Genomic DNA, 17872 nt, shown 5'->3' on the forward strand with positions numbered 1-17872 from the left:
TGGCGCGGGGCACAGCTGCAGCATTCTTCTTGCATTTCATGAATCTCAATCGTCCATAGAATCCATAGTACAGTTTTTCAATGATTAAGATTGTCGATATTATGTTTCTCCCCACCTCAGCCTATTCTATCTTATGCAGATTGTGCTCTATCGTCGCGCTAGAACCTGTCGCACGATGTAAAGAATGCCTACAAAGCAGTTGTTCGCAACCCTTTACGTTGCCCGTCTAAACGTAAACTGTTTACCTCAGTTTTACCCCGATGCAGGCAACTAATTGTCAGGTGTTTCTCTTCCGACTCCTTCCTCATTCGCTACAAAGGTTCATGTCAAACACAACATTTACCAGATACCACCACGAACGCGCCATTTGCACAATTGACTTGCGACAACCTTTCAGTTACTTTTTAATGGCGAGTGGCGATGCCAGAAGTTTCAAAAAGGCGATTTGACCTGTCGCGGCTGTTCAATCGCGCGTGGCGTCAGGAGGTATCTAGAGCCCCCCAAGCAACTCAACGCTACAACCAAGCACCACGACAACAAAAAGAAACATTGCGAGAGCTCCAAAAGGCAAAAGAAATGACCCCAACCCGATTTGAACGGATAACCTTTCGATATCATATCAGAAGCTGTCGCAGGACAGAATCTGGAGTCGAACGCGCTACCGTTGCGCCATAGGGCCTCTTGTTGATGTGCGACTTCGCCCGAGACCAGCTTATGTTGTGGGCAGGCACTAGGGCTTGCCTCGCAGACCCACTTGCTCGAAAAGACCTCATGCTGCAAGCTCCACAACGTGCAGACAACATGGATGCTGCTTGTACATGTTGGGGTCTGGTCATTAAAGATGGGGAGTTGGCGCGGGGCAAGACTTTGAATAGGAAATGTCCGATGTTCAAAGGCCCAAATAAAAGTCTATTAGACACTTGCAATCTCAGTATAGACGAACGAAACATATGACAGAGTCCGAGCAACAAACTCCTCTATCCTTGAAAACCCAACATGACTCAATCAACAACTTGCTCAAACTCCTCTAGACGTAGGTAATCTTCGAGCGCTTAACGCATTTGCACTCTATCTGGCGAATGTATGCGACGGTATTCTCGACCAACATCTTGTCTACTTCCTCTTCAGGGAAGCAAGAGCACTCAGGGTCGCATTCAGAGCAGAATCTGCGAAAGGTGTGGTAGTGAATCTGGGTCTGGTCCGGGCAGTCGCGATTGCATACGCGATAGAGATCGCAAGGCTTTTCGTCAGACCCAGTGACGCGATTGATGTCCTTGGCGCACGAGTTGCAAGCGATGAAAGCGTATTTGTAGGTGCACATTTTGAGTGAGAGTGCTGATGCTGTGCTTGCCTGATATATTATCAATGGTTCTTGCGAAATTAAGTGAGTAAAGTGTGGTGTTTGACAAATGTGATCTCAAGGAGTTAATCCACACGAACCTAGACTGGGCTACTTATACTCCAGGAGAAGGGCCATTGAAAAGGTCATATAATCATGATCAATGAAGGAGAGCGAACGCTAAGTGAGTTACACAAGCTGTTTTCGGAACGAGTAGCACTCAGGAACAAAACACATGTCATTCATCAAGTTGAATAAAGACTGTTGATTGAGGGTCATCCATTCGCGTCTAAAAGCTATGTGCAGCTAGAAAGGAAAAAGAGTATGTACAAAACTCATGTGGTATCATAGTAGGTCGTGCGAACTTCCCGGAACAACCCTCCCTCGCGAAATTGTGCTACCTGGCACGTTTAAGAGTACCAGTTGTTGGGGGTCCACTTGACGTAGCTGGCGTCAATCTTCTTGAGGTCGGGAACACCGAGGTTGGCGGCATCGATGGCGAGCTCGTGCTTGATCATCTGGATGGCCTTGGTGACACCCTCCTCACCGAAGACGTTGGCGAACATGAAGGGACGGCCCAGGCCAACAGCCTTAACACCGAGGGCAAGGAGCTTAATAGCGTCAGCGCCGTAGCGGACACCACCGTCGGCGTAGATCTCAATCTTCTTGAAGATCTCGGGGTCCTTCTCGTAGATCTCGATGGCGACCTCGAGGGAAGAGGGGGAGCCATCAAGCTGGCGACCACCGTGGTTAGAGAGGATGATGGCGGGGACGTTGTTCTCGATAGCGGCCTCGGCGTCCTCGACGCTCATGATTCCCTTGATAATGAAGGGGAGCTTGGTCATGTTGGCCAGGCGGTGGTACTCGGGCCAGGTGATGAGGGAGTACTCAGAGTCGGCGGAGCCGACACCGAAGCGGGCGGCGCGGTGACGGTTGCCATCGGCGGCAGAGTCGACGGTGTAGACGACACCGTTGGCGCCGGAGGCCTCAATCTGCTTGAAGAGAGCCTGGGTCTCGGTGTCGTTGGCAGTCAGGTAGATCTGCTGGAAGGCGACCTGACCCTCCTTCTTGACGGCGGCGATCTCCTCGATGGTCTTGGAGGCGTACAGAGAAGGCATGTACAGGATGTTCTCGTTGCCAGCGGCCTTCATCAGGTTCAGCTCAGCATCCTCGTGGGCGTAGCCGGCACGGGCGCAGGGGCTGATGAAGATGGGGGCAGAGAAGTTGTGGCCCAGGATGGTGGTGCTACACGAGTCAGCATGAGAGTCTTTTGACACGATGATATGCGCAACCGGGGAAACGGTTCGTCTGATGACTGCGCGAGGGAGCCTGTACTTACCTCAGGGTCTGCTCAATGTTGGTGATGTCGACCATGACACGGGGGCGGAGGCGGTAACGGTTGTAGACCTCCAGGTTGTTGCGGTAGGACCACTCGCCGGCGGCACCGTTGCGGTAGTAGGTGTAGTTGCGGAGGGGGAGGTAGTTGCGGGCAGCAAACTCGAAGTCAGGGAGGCCGACCATGTTGGTGAGGTTGGGCAGACTGCCGACCTGGAGGTCAGGCAGGACGCCATCAATACCGGTATCCGGCTCGTTCAGGAACGGGCGGGCGGCGATGGCGCCGGTCGCCAGGGCGGAGGTGATGAGAGCAGCGCGCATGTTGTCCAATAATGAGTGAATGGTGGTGAGTGGTGACAGTCAAGCACGCATGCGATGGGGAAGATCTTTTTCTGAACAGCAAGAATACGCGGCCCTGCGAGGCTATTTATCATTCCGCCGCGATGCCACGACGTCGAGCTGTCAACCCCCCTCCCCTTACTATAAACCTCACCTTCTTGGCATCCCTCCGAGGCTTCTGGATCAAGTCCGCATTCGGGCATCGGAGCGGGCCAGACGCTTCGCCCAAGTGACCAGCTCCATGACGTGCGCCATGGGTGTGGTGTTGTTGAGCGGTGCATCCATGGGCCCGGGTGCCCCGTCCAATGTTGGGATGAAAGTGTCTTCCTTCCCGTCGCATGAAGGCCCGATGGGAGAAGCTGTCTGCATCCAGGGAAGCATGTCTTGGCAAAACGGGCGCGGTCTTGATTTTTTTTCGGACATGTCGGGGTTGGGGTGACACTCGGTAGTCCCAGCGAAGCTGGACGGGGCGGGTCGCTCGATAGACCTAATGCGGAAGCTTGAGTGGCTTGTCACGAGAGAGTGACGGAGGGATTACAACGGTGGTTAGAACTCAGATAGACGATGTCGACCCGCTGCCAAGTGTGACGGTGCAAAAGCGACCTCCTGATCCGGGGAGAAGACCGTTATCAGATCTTGGACGGTGGGCCAGCAAATACCGTCCGCGATCCATGGGCGCACAACTGACGTATCAAGTTGATGGACGACTGACGGGATGGAGCCAGTTTCACGTTTTTTACAGTGTGTTCCTGGAGTCTTCTACAAGCGAGCCCCCCTGGCAGTTGAATACAGGGATGGGACGGGAAACTGACTCGCCCTGGCAGGAGACATGCTAGCGCTATAACTCGCCTGTGTAATAGCTGAATAATAAGTCAGCCAAGTAATGAGCCAAGTCGTCGCAGTGGGTGATGGCTGCGACCTGATGACAGTTCAGGGCTACGCGAGGGAGCAAACGGGGTCCGCCGTGTGGGCAAGCGCGCGGGTGGTGACAGTGTTGGTTGTGACGCTGCGCCTGGCGAGGGAGCCCGTCCCGGAAGTCTGGATGAGTTTGTTGGCCCGGTCCTTGAAGAATCCCACGTCACGGACAAACTGCTGCTCCCGATTAAAGACGATCTTGGCCCCGGAGGCTCGGTCGAGTTCCGACGTGGTGAAGAAGAGTCGAGGCAAGTGAATCCCAACTTTTCATCATTTACTGTGCGGTGAAGCAAGCAACCCACGTGTCTGTCACTGCGTGGCCAATGTCCCGATTCCCCAGTGCATAGGCTTGGTCGTGTGCTAGTGCAGTTCATCCCTTTTCCTATTCCCCTAATCGTTTGTTTTTTTGTTTGTTGTTGAGTGAAAATCATGCTTGAATCGTCCGGTGTCTGAGAAACACTTCTACATTTTCTTCTTCTTCAAAAACAGGGATAAACCTCCCTCGGTTCGCGCAAGAGGTAGGTCGCATTTCCGGGTGCTCATTACAATGCTACCTACCAAATCCGTGATGACGTATTTTGAAAGCGAGATTTGGCTCGACAACTCCATCCAGTTTTTTCCTTCAATTGGGGCATTTCCGAAATCCAAAAGAGTAACTGTGAAAGAAAAAAAATCACTCGCATTCCATTCAACAACATCCCGCTTTTTCTATCGCGAAAACTCCCGAGGTCGAGCATGGGGTTGCCTGGAAGGCATTGCCAGTCGGACCTATCGCGGACGAGGCCGCGGTCCCCGCGATGTCTTTCAAAGCCACCCGGATCTAATGTGCTCCCGGTGGTTGGTGGTGGCGACCGGGACGCGACAGAACATCGTGGCGGAGCCTCAAATGTCAAGACAAGCGTTTTTTCACAAGAGAAAATTGATGCAAGATTCGCAATCCACGGGAGGCGGTGTCAGTTGCCAAGTAGTCTTGTCTTCCGTGAGAGCCGCCCGTTGTGACGCTGTCACGTTGAGGCCAAGTTTTTCCGTTTTTTCTTCTCTAAACGATAACGAGGGTTTTGACTCGTCTTACAAATCCGGAGGGCAACGATCAGCGTAAAATCAACTGATAGACCTAGGCGGTCTACTATCTGGTCATTGCTAATGTTGCACTCTCTACAGCGTGCTCTGTAGACTCTCTATTAGTGAATTGGCGAGTCATCGGTAGTAGACTGCACAGGAGCTTCCAAATTTGTCTTCAGAGCCGCTTCTTGCTCGTGTAACTCGCTTCTCTCCCTGCTTGAACACCATGTCCTATCCTGTTTTTGCAAGACACTTGCAGCCGGGAATTATTTGTCAATCACCATCAACGCCCTACGCATATTGGAAAGCAGAAATGCGACATACTACACCATCCATGCATATACATATAGCTCAACCCGGGCAGCCAGCCACGGAGCGCAGAGTTTTTCTGGAAGGTGGGAGCGCGTCGGGATCACCAAGTCCAATCGCTTCCATCGCAGATCCATTCGCGCAGGCCTGCGATCGACTCCCATGGCTCGGATAGAGCTTGCCCGCCCCAGAGCTCACAGCACCTCCATGTCTATAGTTGCATTTAAGCTACACGGCCTCCCCTTCGATGCAACGAGTATCGGTTCAACTCTGATTCTATTCACAGCTCCGAGCTACCGGGCAGCCGAGAGATAACGCCTAGCGAGCCGAGTCGATCTCGGTCGACGGCCGATCGTCCGAAGCCTCGAGGGCATCCTTCCGGGCCACCACAATGCTAACGGATCCGGTGGAGAGCGCCCCGTCATCGGACATGAAGCCCGGGGCTATTGTGGGCTGCGGAATGTTCTTGACACTTGCATGCGCAGAAAAACAAAGAAAATCCCCGCATTCCCAAGTTCATTCCAAGTTTGGTCCGGCTCATGACCGACCGGGACGGTTCCGGTTTCCTCCGCCGTAGGATACAAATGAGGCAAGTCGACGGCGGAGGACCATCACGAAAAAGAAAGGTCTAATCTCGTGAGATGCCAAGCGGTCTGGATTAAGGACGTGAGAGCCAACCATGGGCGCGGACAGAGGTGGGCAAGGATGGAGTCCACACTAATGAAACCCGCGCAGGGAGCTACATATTGATCTACAAATCTAGGCCAGGCACCCGACCGTCCAGCCCACTCGCGTACCAAGAATCAAGGATTTACAGGTGGGTTGTCCAAGATTTAGGTGTGAGGAGAACTGCACTCAGCACCTTCCAGAAGGTTAAATCCGCCCTGTGATATAACTGCAACTCCGTCCCCTGAGGTCTCTTTTTTGGTGGTAGCAATGACACTCTGCAATCGTCCTTGCGCAGGTTTCATCACCCCCACGGCATCCACGACTTGGCAAAATGAACCGGTACGCAGGCATGCGTCACAGATTGAATTTCTCTCTCTCAGCCCAATGGCCGTCGCTATTCCGGTGAGCGAGGGCGCGTTTGAGCCGTTGGTGCGAAAGTTTGCTCTATTTAAAAACCTGGACAGCCGCCATTTATTTCGAGACGTTGATGCGAATCGCGAATGCGTGAGGCCTGTAATTCCCCGATTATGACGTTTTTAGGCGCGCAGAGAGTTTTCCAAACTATGGTTGTACCGCGGAATGCGAAATTCATCGAATGTTGAGGAATCGCGTGTCCGACAACACCGATCCGCGTATTCATACAAAGGGTCGCTGGGACCCGTCGGCCAAGAGTCCTTCATCATTGCAGATGCGACAATGTTGACGAAAGTGATGGTAGCTGTCCGGGGGTGGACATTCCCGTTGTTAACACCTCCTTCGTTCATAGAGAACCGAGTAATTCATAGACGGAGTACTCCGGGCACGAGCAACACGATTGTGCATCTCTGAAGAGGTACTGATAGTCCCCAACTTTCAAGCAGAGAACGACCCAATTGGTCAACAATATGAATCCTAGTCAGATATCCTCTCGCTCTGGTAGAAAAAACGTGCATCTTGGACCTCGTATTGGGACCATCGCAATTGTCGTGGCCCCTGGGAGCGATGCGACTCATCCTCGAGCACCTGCTTGTTCAAAACAGCTCGTCATGCCTGTGAACATTTCAGGAATCTCAACCCCTTTTTTTCAACGACCAGAGTCCACAATATCACCAATAACGCCGAGAAGTTGCGCCCGCTTAGCTTTCCTATCTCAAGAGCTCTTTCCTATTTCGAACATGCCTTCGGCTCTTGTCCGAGCCTAAGTTGACATCATTTTTTCAGCCGCAATCGCGATCCAAGATAGGACTTCTCCGATGCATATTATCTGTCTTTCCATGAATACTATACAGGATCTGTTTCTCGATTGCGGGATTTGGAAGGTTTCAATGATGAGCCTCAGTTCTGTCTTTCTTGGCTGCAGAAGCCTGGGCTTGAAAGTTGGGTCTCTTCTCCACCAAGCGGATCCCGCAGGCTCTATCAGTTGCCAAGAGCTGCCATGAATGCTTGTGTCAGAACTCACTTCTTTTCTTCTCAGGGGCACGACAGGTCTTCAAGAGCCGCTGTAATGACAGCTGACAAATGTCACATGCGAATTGGTTCATATTATATGCTCCTCGTGTTCCGTCATCTCCATGAAACATTTCTACATGTCAAGCGGGAGCATTCAAATTGTTGTCACTGCTTCTCGTGCTGCTTTAATATTTCCCCCTATTTTTCTATACTGAGCAGACATCATCTCGGGAGGAAAGACCCAATGATGTGACGACTTTGTAGAATACAGCTTGCCCAAACGCATGTTTGAAGCACTGGAGAGATAATTTGTACCATGAACCACGAGATTCGTTGTATAAATAGGTCATATCAAACGGTCGTGAAGGGAATTTGTGAGCAATGTGTTCAAATGCTCCCAAATCGCAGCATGGGCCTTCATGATATTAGTGAGCGAGTGTATTCTCATCACAGTCGCAAACAAATGAACTAAAGCTCCTCCATATCATGTAATAGCCTCCTAGAAGAAAAGAACGTTTGTTGACTATTACACCCCTCACACTATGATCTTAGTGAAAATAACTACTCAAGGCTCCCTAGGTCCCCAATTAAACGTAAAAAACACTGATGACATTTCGAACGTTCCGAGAAGCTGATGACTCTGAACACTGGTCGTTATGAGCCATTCCAACTGATCACAACCCCTTTGAGTAAGTCAACTTCCAGTCGGCAAATTATTTCCATGTTGAAAGTCATCGAAAGAAGTTCGCAGGAGTTTATTGGTGAGGCCCCTGTAACAGTCGACTTTACTACAAGAGCTTTAGTAAGCCGTTCTTCTCGGTGTATTCACTAGTAAGAAGCAGTTCACGCACCTACTTGACATCATGCATTGACAGCGTCAGTGGGCTCTTGAGGGAGTCTGAAGGCCTCCTTGTGTCCTTGAGGGACCGGCGACGCTGAGGCAATGCAGGCGAGGGCGAGGGCAACAACTGAAGTGAAACGCATGATGAGAGGGTTTGAAATACAGTTGGTTGGATGGAAAGATCGTATGCAGGTAAGTCTCCTGATTGTGACTGATCGGTATTCCTTCGTGGTAGGAGGGATTCCGAGAACTTGGTCAGGATGACCAGCAGTATTTATGGTTTTCGTCAGCCCAGCCGACAGATTGACCATACGACTTTCTGCTAGGATTTCTGCACTCTCACCCTGCATCGGGATCAAATAACAGGCAAGGGGTGAAGATGATCATCCAATATCACCGAAGTTCGCTCCGTTCCGGCTCAAGGTTGGGTTGCACATACATAGCCGTCACTGCAGCTCAATGAATGAACTCACGTTTCACAGTTATTCTTTTCAGAGGTGAGGATTACAATCACGGTTATCAACACACCACAGATGTAAGGCGTGACTAACGGGCCTAGCTGGCTGCTGCATAAGGCTTTCACTTATGACGAGTGCTTTCATGGGACATCGCGTCGACTTCGGCGACAACGCCTGGCCAGACCGCAATACCTTCCGATTCTCCGACACCGTCGCTTAATGAGAGTTAGACAACGTACCGACTCCCTGAAATCCCTCCCCCCTTTCGCGTCCCCTATTCAACAGCTGTAGCAGCTAGAAATGTAGATGAAGATAATCATCAAGCGAATGTTTGCTTTCAGCAAACATCATTAACGATAATTGAATTGTTTCAGGGGCCCGCACGAGCGTCTCGGAAAGGGTTCTTGCCCCGCGTTGGTTTTGCCATTTGTTTGCTAGATCAAGTGGCCACAATGTGAACAATGCTGCTGGAACTTTTCATGGAGGTGGCAAGCAAGTGATCACTAACGCCACGAGCTTCATGTCGTGCAACCAGTGCAAGTGCGTGTGCGCTTTCCCATGATCACCGAACAGGCTTTTCAGGTCTTCGAGAATAAGTTCCTTGAGATATCGAAGCCAGACCATTTCAATTTGCGTAGTTATCACCAATGATAAGGTCCTCCAGTACGAAATGGGAGTTACGGACGAAGAGTATTGGAGGAAAGTATCGGCTCGCTTCTTTGCAACGACAAGATTCAATTTTCATCCAGCTTTCACAGTTGGTATCCCAACTTGCGCACAGCAAGAGATGATGCGCTAGCAATACCATGCGTCTACGATTCGTAGTTTCAACCGATCAATCAGGCAGACGCTCTGATCCTATTGGGAACTTGAAGGTAGGTAATGTGACAGAACCTTACCATTGGTAGGAGGCTCATCCGAAACAGTACTCCTATGGTGACTGGTTGACATCGGACGGTCTACACACAGCGCCTGCCTAGCGCTGCCTTCACATGGAGAGTCACTTGGTGGAGATCAGTGGCTGAAGGATTGAGCTAAATCGCAGCTGCTGCCTCGAAGGAATGCGGGGCAGCCCAGGACGTCACCGCCGCATTGACTTTCACTCTCAACTACAAAACATCTTCAACGTCCATTTGAACTTGGCTAGAACGATTATTTCGGAACATCAATGTCAGATTGTTGAATTTCACTCTGCTACCAAAAGAAAATGGCGTTGCTAGGACTCCCACTCGAGCTACTTCAACGCATCATCAAAGAGACCATCCCCGAGTCCATCGAGAATGTCACAGTCACATGCACCTCCTTGCATAATGCAAGCAAGATATATCTAGACGAGCACAATCGCCTTCGGAAGAGATACAAACACTTCTCTTACTCAAAATACACTTTACTATCGCAGAGGGGGTATGCTAAGATCCCAATCCTCTTCAGTAACCACTGCTCACGAGTTGATAGCAGGCCGAGGCACACCTGGAAGGGGCATTGGGACCCTGTCACCCAGGAGACTGGCATTGAAATTCAGGGTGCCACCGAACTCATCCAGGAAATCGTCCGCAACCCAGTGATTCCTCGATATATCGAAACGGCCGACCTGAAGGGCAATGTGGGGATGACGGATGCCTCTGATGACCTGGTTGATGAACACCCGGCGCTCCATCCGATTTTCCCGCGCATCAAAGATGAAGATATCATCGACAGAGTCCGGAATCTTTTGAATGACTCGCCGTATCTTGCGGAAGCTGGTGTAGATTCGGAGGCTTGGCTTTCGGGGATGCTCGACGATACGTCCGGACATGCCGAGGTGTTGTTGTTGACGCTTCTCACCAACGTGCGTGAGCTTGCGCTGCCACAAGGTTGGGACCACATCCCCGGCAGAAATTCAGGACACCTTCGCTATGGAGAAGAGACACCACGTTCTGATAGGAAGATCATTTGGCCGGTCTTGGATGCCCTTGTGCGGCGTGCGAACGATCCGATGATTGCAGAAGCTGGTCTATCCAAGTTGGAAGTTTACAGACCGTTTACGGGAACTGGGTATGAATGCAGGAACGAGATGACGGTCAACACCCCTTTCTTGGCTATCAAGTCCGTTCGTGAGGCCTACATTGGTGGCTGTATCGCACTTGATGACGGATACACTGGAATGCCGTTCGATCCCGAATACCCAGAGTACAGTCCACGCCTTGAGAGACTGGACCTCGTGGGTTGCACCTTCGGGCCAGAAGAGATGCGCGAACTGCTTTCACGTCTGCCGAACCTGAAGTGCTTGCACTTTGCATACGAGACGAAGTGGCACGGGTGTGGCCACAATCTTGATGCTGGTGCAATGATGAACGCCATCATGGAATGCGCTGGCGAGACCTTGGAGGAGCTCTCTATGTGGATGATGGTTCATTATGGCACGGCCGGCCGAACACTCGTCGATATGAAGGGCTTCAAACGACTCAAGTCACTACACATTGACGGTCTCACCTTGATGGGACCAGAATTCGACAAGGCCAACGACGAGTATGAAATCGCAGATGCCCCTGACGTTTGCCCATTGGACGAGATGGCGGCGCCGCGAGCCCTCGATTTACTGCCGCCATCCCTTGAGAAGTTCCATTTTCAGACCGAGCCGGTGGGAGATCGTAGCAGAGATTCCTCTGACCAGCTGAAGAAATGCCTGGCAGCCTTGTTCGACGGCTTTGAGGAAGGGAGGGGGAAGAGACTGCCAAACTTGCAAGAAATTGTCGTTGAAGTCGTTCAAGATGATATGAATCAGGAGATGAAAGAGCAATTGGAAGGCAAAGGAGCTCAGGTGGTACTCACACCTGCAAAGGCGGATCACGACTTCGTGACAGATTTTTACCGCCGATTTGGGGTCGGGATCGTGCATTGAAAATCTGGCAGCTAACCTGGAGCGGACACATCCATGCGTCTTTGGTAATTGGGTGTATACCCTGCAATGTCGGTTGAACAGCTCGGCTGTATTGATTGTATCTTCGGACAGCTATGTCGGGAAAACCTTCTGTAAATTCTCGTTGAGGAAAATATAAAGCGAAGTGGTGACCCGAGTATATTGACAAGTAGTAACGACTGGTCCCGGGGAAGTGGATGCCGAGATAATGTCATGGTAGCTCTCGGGGAATTCCATGATGTTGCGTTTCCCCGCATCGAATATCGTGGGGAATTATCGGTATCGCGTTAGTCTTGCGGTGGTGATGGCGGCAGTCTACCATGAAGGAGGATCACACGAGCAACTGAATGGGCATACGCAGCTGAACAGGGGTACACTAATGGACAAGGTGTCGCTGAAGATCGGAGCACCTCCCAGTCATGGGAGATACCGGTGATGCTCCATTGGCTGTGCTCTCGTTTAGAGTCAGGTGGCACTTTGATGATGCAGAAAATAATACGATATACGCGTATTCGCAGAATATGTGCAAGTCCTGTCCCCCGCCATTTAGTCTTTGAACTTGAGGTGACACCGCTCTCCGTAATGATGTCAAGTTCGCCCGTATTTGAGCCGAAAATGCGGAGCAAAAGAAAAGCAACAACTGTCGATGAGAAGAGGTCCATCGCAATTGTATGAATCATCTTGATGGGACATTATTATATAGATCTGGCTATTGCCATCTACCTCAGTCTAGAAACATGCACATTACAGAGGAAATTTCTCCAATCATCCCGCAGAATGAAAGTAGTTTCATGTGTTAAAGCTTTTGCTGGTCTTATGCTGTTGGGCCCTTGTCAAGCCGCCCGACAGGATCGCAGCAATGACTTCTTTGATCCTCCTGCTGTCCAACGACCCAGGTTCAGATATTGGCTTCCCGATGGCACCGTTGATCCCGAAAAGGTCAAGTCAGACATCCAGTCTGCTGGCGAGATCGGAGCGGGAGGAGTCGAGTTCTTGCCCTTCTACAACTACGGCGGCCAGCTAGGGCCGCCGCCTGTGGGGGTTAACTGGTCGACTTCTGGTTTCGGAACCCCGGACTTCATCAAGACTCTCATCGCAAGCCTCGAGGCCCACAAAGAATCTGGTCTGTTGATGGACTTTGCGATTGGTCCGAACCAGGGTCAGGGCGTGCCTGCTGATCCTAGCAATGAAGGTCTTCAATGGGATCTGGTAAGTGTTTTTGACAATGTGAGGTTCTCGAAGTTCACTAAGCATTCAAAGTTCGCCGAGACACAGGCCGTCACCGCCGATGGGCACTTCAACGGCACCATACCGGGATGGGGAACCGGGCAGCTCGTCTCCGCTGTGTCAGCAATTGTCACATCCAGAACAAACGTAACAGTCAACACAACGTCAATCATCGGGACGGCAGAAATTTGGTGGGAGGAATTGGTCTTGCGGAATGGCTCCTTGAGAGACATCACTTCCATGATCTCACCTACTGGCGAACTTTCAATCGATCTCCCCAACAGCTCATCCAACGCGTCTGACTACGAACTATTCTTCTTCTACCAGAATTTGTCTGGACACAAGAACCTAGTCTTTGCATCTAACAGAACCGAGACAATCTGGGACAATGGGTCCTACGTTGTCGATCACTTCAGCAGCAAAGGTGCCGAGGTTGTCCGTGACTTTTGGGAGCAGTATATTTTCGTCGACAACGTCAAAGAGCTTCTCACGGAGGTTGGAAACTACGGCAAGTCACACCTAATAACCTCTCATTATGATGTCTAACTGAAATGCGATTCAGGCTGGGAGGATAGTATGGAAATTCTCTCTAACACATCGTGGACACGGACCCTTCCCGAGAGATTCGAAAAGCTCTTTGGCTACGACTTGCGCCCCTACCTCCCTCTCATCATATTCAACAACAACAATATCAACCTCCAGAATGATGCTCCCGGCCATACACGATGCTTTCTAGAAACTTATGACAAAGGCCAGGGCTACATCAACGACTACCGTGCTGCGCTCGCCGATGGCTACCAGGAGTACGTGACCACTCTTGCAAATTGGACACACTCTCTTGGTCTAAGCCTATCTTCGCAGGTTTCATACAACCTACCTATGGATATGGAGGCATCCATCCCATTTGTCGACGCCCCTGAGTGCGAAAGCTTGCAATTCCACGATAACCTCGATGGGTACAGGCAATTCTCGGGACCAGCCAATCTGGCAAGGAAGACCGTCATCTCCAACGAGCTTGGTGCGGTGTTTGGAAGTGCATACCGCTTCACCATCCCAGACCTGCTTTTCGCCATGAACCGCGCTGTCGCGGGAGGGGTCAACCAGTTCGTCATTCATGGGCAATCATACTCGGGCAACTACCCTCAAACAACTTGGCCTGGGTACACGGCATTCAGATACTATGTTTCCGATTTGTATTCTCCTAAACGCCCCGACTGGGACCACGGTCTTCAAGCTGGGCTGGACCACATGGGCAGGGTTCAGCACATCCAGCAGACAGGCGTCCCAAGAACCGACGTTGCGTTTTACAACAAACAGACAGCAACAGATCCTAATATGGGTACACTTTATACATCTGATGATCTTATCTTCAAAGGTATGCTGGAACGTGTCGTAGGAGTCATGTTGCGATTACTAACTATATCCAGGGTGGTCCTACAACTACTTGTCTCCTGATAACTTTGCCCTCCCACAGGCATACGTAGGGGATAACTTGCTCGCGCCCCAGGATGCAAAATACCAAGCGCTTGTAGTGCTTGGATCACAGAATCTCACCTCATCGGGTCTCCTCAAGCTCACTGAGTTTGCGGAAGCTGGGCTGCCCATTATAATTGCTGGCGGCTCCCCCGGCGAGTATCCGACCGAGAATAAAGCATCCGATGTCAGCTTTTCTTTCGACACCAGCTTGCAGAAGCTTCTTAATATTAGCTCTGTCTACCAGGTTGCAGAGGGCGAAATCGCCGAGAAGCTGAAAGGACTCGGCCTCAAACCAAGAGTTGGCGTCAAGACGAACGGAACATGGCATACCACCTGGCGCCAGGACTCCTCCGGTAACATCAGCTATGCATATGTCTTCAGCGACGCTGAGTACTCGAATGGAGAGCTCATTGTGCAATCTGGTGGAATTCCTTACTTCTTTGATGCCTGGACGGGAGCCAGAGAGCCGGTGTTGTACTACACGACGGAAGGCTCGACGACGACTATCCCTCTCACTCTGGCTGGAAACCAGACCAAGATCATCGGCTTCTCTAGTTCTTGCCTTGAAGACGTTGTGACACCTGAGCTTCACTTTACGAAGCTCTCTGGCAATGTTCTGGGCTATCGCGCAGATGATCAGGGGATCGTCGTCCATGCTGCTGCGTCCGCAGATCCCACAACTCTTACGTTATCAACGGGCGACAACTTCTGCTATTCAACAAATGCGGCGTCATCATTCGAACTTACTTCTTGGGACCTGGTCCTGGAGCATTGGGAAGCCCCCGAAGACATGTACGATGCAGCAGTGGCAGCAGTTAAGCGGAACACCACGCACCATCTCGACGGTCTCGTATCTTGGACGGAGATTCCAGCAGCCACCAACACGTCTGGTGTTGGCTATTACTTCGCCAACTTCACCTGGCCACCCAATCTATCCGCTGAAACGAATGCATCGGTCGGTGCCTACATTCAGTTCTCTCCGGCTCTGAACTCGATCACTTTGGAAGTCAATGGTGCTCGCGTGCATTCTCTCGACCCGACTAATCCTGTCGCCGATATCTCGACTTATCTTGTTGAAGGAGACAATCATGTTCTTGCGATAGTTCCTAGCACGATGTGGAACTATCTTCGTAGCATTCTGGGGGACATCAAGAACTTGGGCGCGACGCCTTTTGGGCCTGGAGAAACCCTTTCTGTTGATATGATCCCCAAAACAGAGAACGGGTTGGTGGGTGCTGTGAACATTATTCCCTACGAAGCTCTGCGGGTGGGTGCGTCGGATGGCCAGCAAGAATGTTAGGCACCCTAAAGGGCGGAGTCTTGGTAGGACAATGTGAATTCTCGAGCTGTCAAGTACCTTAGGCTTTGCGGACAGAAAGCCATGAAAATGAAGTCACTCAGTGCCTGCTTGTAATCTCCGATGCGTTCGTGGTCATGAAGCTGCACCGAATTGCCATGGACACCGAAACTTGGAGAGACAAAACCCTGCCCGGTGTTGTTCTTAGAAATCGGGCAACGGAAACGAAAAACAGGGCGAGCGAATCTGCCTTGTGCTGTGTTTACAGAAGCACACCAAGCTCATTCAGGGACATGAATGACACTGAACAGCCTCAATCGGGCGCTAGTGACCGGGGTTTGATACGCTAAACCCATTCTCCCGTGTGAGTTGTAGTGCAAGCGATCAGCTGAATGCGGGATTAACGTGCGACGTCCGCTAGGCACACCAGCGCGGAATGTCCGCCGCTATTTAACGACTTGGCGGTCATTCATTGACTCAAAGGCTCGTATCCGTACAGCATTAAAGAGATCGTGTGTAGACGCCCCCGAGATGACCTCAGATCTGACCTTCTGCAAATCTATCTGCTTCTCCTAGTTGAAGATGACCCCGATCACTGTTTTTGAAGATCCTTGGCCAAAGGATAAGGCCAAAATTCCGCTCGAGACCGTGTCCCTGGTGAGTAATAGAGGGGCATTGCCGTGCCCACAGAGTACTAGATGCTAACTGAACATAGAAACACTTCGAACTCATTGAGATATTTATGAAACTTATCCCCCACTTCCAGACAGATGAAGAGGGCCAGATTTTGCAAGAAGCTCTGGTATACTCAGAATGGCGTTACATCAATTACATACGATTCCTGCACCTGAAGGGGGTTTCAGCATACGACTGCCCACCGCCATGGTCCGTTTCTCCCAGAGTGACCCAGACACGTTTAATGGGCCGATGAAATAGACTGACAAGGAGTCTAGGGACGTTGCAATGATCTGGTACTGCCACCTACTATCTCCATACCATTTCCACCGGCATCTCTGGGACAACGATCACATATCCTACGGCCTGAACCACCACCAATTTCCAGTCACGAAACTGGTGCGACTCTATCAGTCTGGCAAATGGTCAGATAGTAAAAGCCAGAAAGAATGGGATCGTTGGCACAGGAAGCCAGCATGTCCACGGCTTCCATTTCAGCTGTGGCCATCGCCGCCTTGGGAGAGCAAGCGGAAGTCCCGGATATCGTCCCTGTTTTCCAAGAAAGATACACCGACGGAAAGTCCTGATGCGGATGATACTCTCCAAAAACAGTTATGTTTCTACGGAAGACTGTGTCGGATTCCACTAATAAAACCATGTTTAGTTGGGGACTACACGTCCCTGAGGAGACAAGAATGCAAGATGCCATGTATCAAATCCTCGCAGCATAGTCTATCCGGACATCGGTGCGAGTTGACGCCATGGCAAAACGTGGAGGATCTTGCCGAGGTCTTCAACCGTCAAGTCGCCTTTTGGAAGGCTCTGCTCAAGGCACGCAGCTCGGATCCGGATTTCGCCTCGCGAAAACACCTGGCGGCGTCCTTGGGGGATTACGAACGATTCATCAAGCTCCATGGAATACCTCCGACGATGAAAAAGGCACCTTACAAGGATACATGGAAGCTCGATATGGATGCGCTCCCAGTACGTGGGGCTATCATGTCGGAGCCGAGGAATCGTGAGTTCGTGCCTCCCAACCTGATGGTGGATTTTCTCTGGCATACGCATCGCCTCTACCCAGCCAGCTACTGGGTTTGGAGTTTCACTACGGCAGGGAGACTGATAGACTATGAGCCGATGGCTTCGGCCGAGGCAGCTAAGCGGACTTTGCGAGAGACTGATCTAGAGTGGAAGAAGAGGGACGGCATCTGGTATGACAAGAAACACTCTTTGCACCAAGGCGACATGGAGGGGTATTTCCCAGACGCGGCTATTGTCCCACCGGGGCACCCTGCCAGAGCTAAAGTCCAATGGACTCTAGGTGGAATGAATCCTGTGAAAGAGAGGAGAGTAGGAACTAGAGGGAGGTACTATGTGTTTGAGGGGCTTGACATACCATTTGACGGGGGCACTTGGGACTTTGGTGGCAGCGGTGACGGAGGAGGGGGAGGAGATGGAGGAAGTGGAGGAGGAGACGGCGGGTGTGGCGGCGATGGGGGAGGTGGAGGCGGGGGTGGTGATGGCGGAAGCTGATGCTCACTTGCGAATGCATGTCATGAATATTGTGGTAGTTCCATCATCATAAAATGTCTATTCAAAGTAT

General features: G+C 51.2%; 5 protein-coding genes across 5 annotated transcripts; 4 read left to right on the plus strand and 1 right to left on the minus strand.

Moving 5' to 3' along the window:
• Positions 1–1749: 1749 nt before the first annotated feature.
• On the minus strand, positions 1750–2995 carry CGCS363_v006345 (Cytochrome b2; the record flags this gene model as incomplete). Its single annotated transcript, XM_036638194.1, has 2 exons — positions 1750–2584; positions 2679–2995. 2 exons carry the CDS (start codon positions 2993–2995, stop codon positions 1750–1752), a joined length of 1152 nt encoding a protein of 383 aa, XP_036495977.1.
• Positions 2996–9902: 6907 nt separating this feature from the next.
• On the plus strand, positions 9903–11576 carry CGCS363_v006346 (uncharacterized protein; the record flags this gene model as incomplete). Its single annotated transcript, XM_036638195.1, has 1 exon — positions 9903–11576. One exon carries the CDS (start codon positions 9903–9905, stop codon positions 11574–11576), a length of 1674 nt encoding a protein of 557 aa, XP_036495976.1.
• Positions 11577–12371: 795 nt separating this feature from the next.
• CGCS363_v006347 (uncharacterized protein) lies at positions 12372–13367 on the plus strand (the record flags this gene model as incomplete). Its single annotated transcript, XM_036638196.1, has 2 exons — positions 12372–12803; positions 12855–13367. 2 exons carry the CDS (start codon positions 12372–12374, stop codon positions 13365–13367), a joined length of 945 nt encoding a protein of 314 aa, XP_036495975.1.
• A 30-nt stretch (positions 13368–13397) lies between these two features.
• CGCS363_v006348 (uncharacterized protein) lies at positions 13398–15597 on the plus strand (the record flags this gene model as incomplete). The annotated part of the gene is made up of 2 exons (XM_036638197.1): positions 13398–14196; positions 14249–15597. 2 exons carry the CDS (start codon positions 13398–13400, stop codon positions 15595–15597), a joined length of 2148 nt encoding a protein of 715 aa, XP_036495987.1.
• Positions 15598–16176: 579 nt separating this feature from the next.
• On the plus strand, positions 16177–17802 carry CGCS363_v006349 (uncharacterized protein; the record flags this gene model as incomplete). The annotated part of the gene is made up of 4 exons (XM_036638198.1): positions 16177–16251; positions 16310–16479; positions 16548–16702; positions 16934–17802. 4 exons carry the CDS (start codon positions 16177–16179, stop codon positions 17800–17802), a joined length of 1269 nt encoding a protein of 422 aa, XP_036496634.1.
• Positions 17803–17872: the final 70 nt, after the last annotated feature.

This window comes from Colletotrichum siamense, assembly GCF_013390195.1.
Source record: "Colletotrichum siamense strain Cg363 chromosome Unknown KSG_Cg363_contig04, whole genome shotgun sequence".
In the NCBI taxonomy this organism is placed as follows: domain Eukaryota; kingdom Fungi; phylum Ascomycota; class Sordariomycetes; order Glomerellales; family Glomerellaceae; genus Colletotrichum; species Colletotrichum siamense.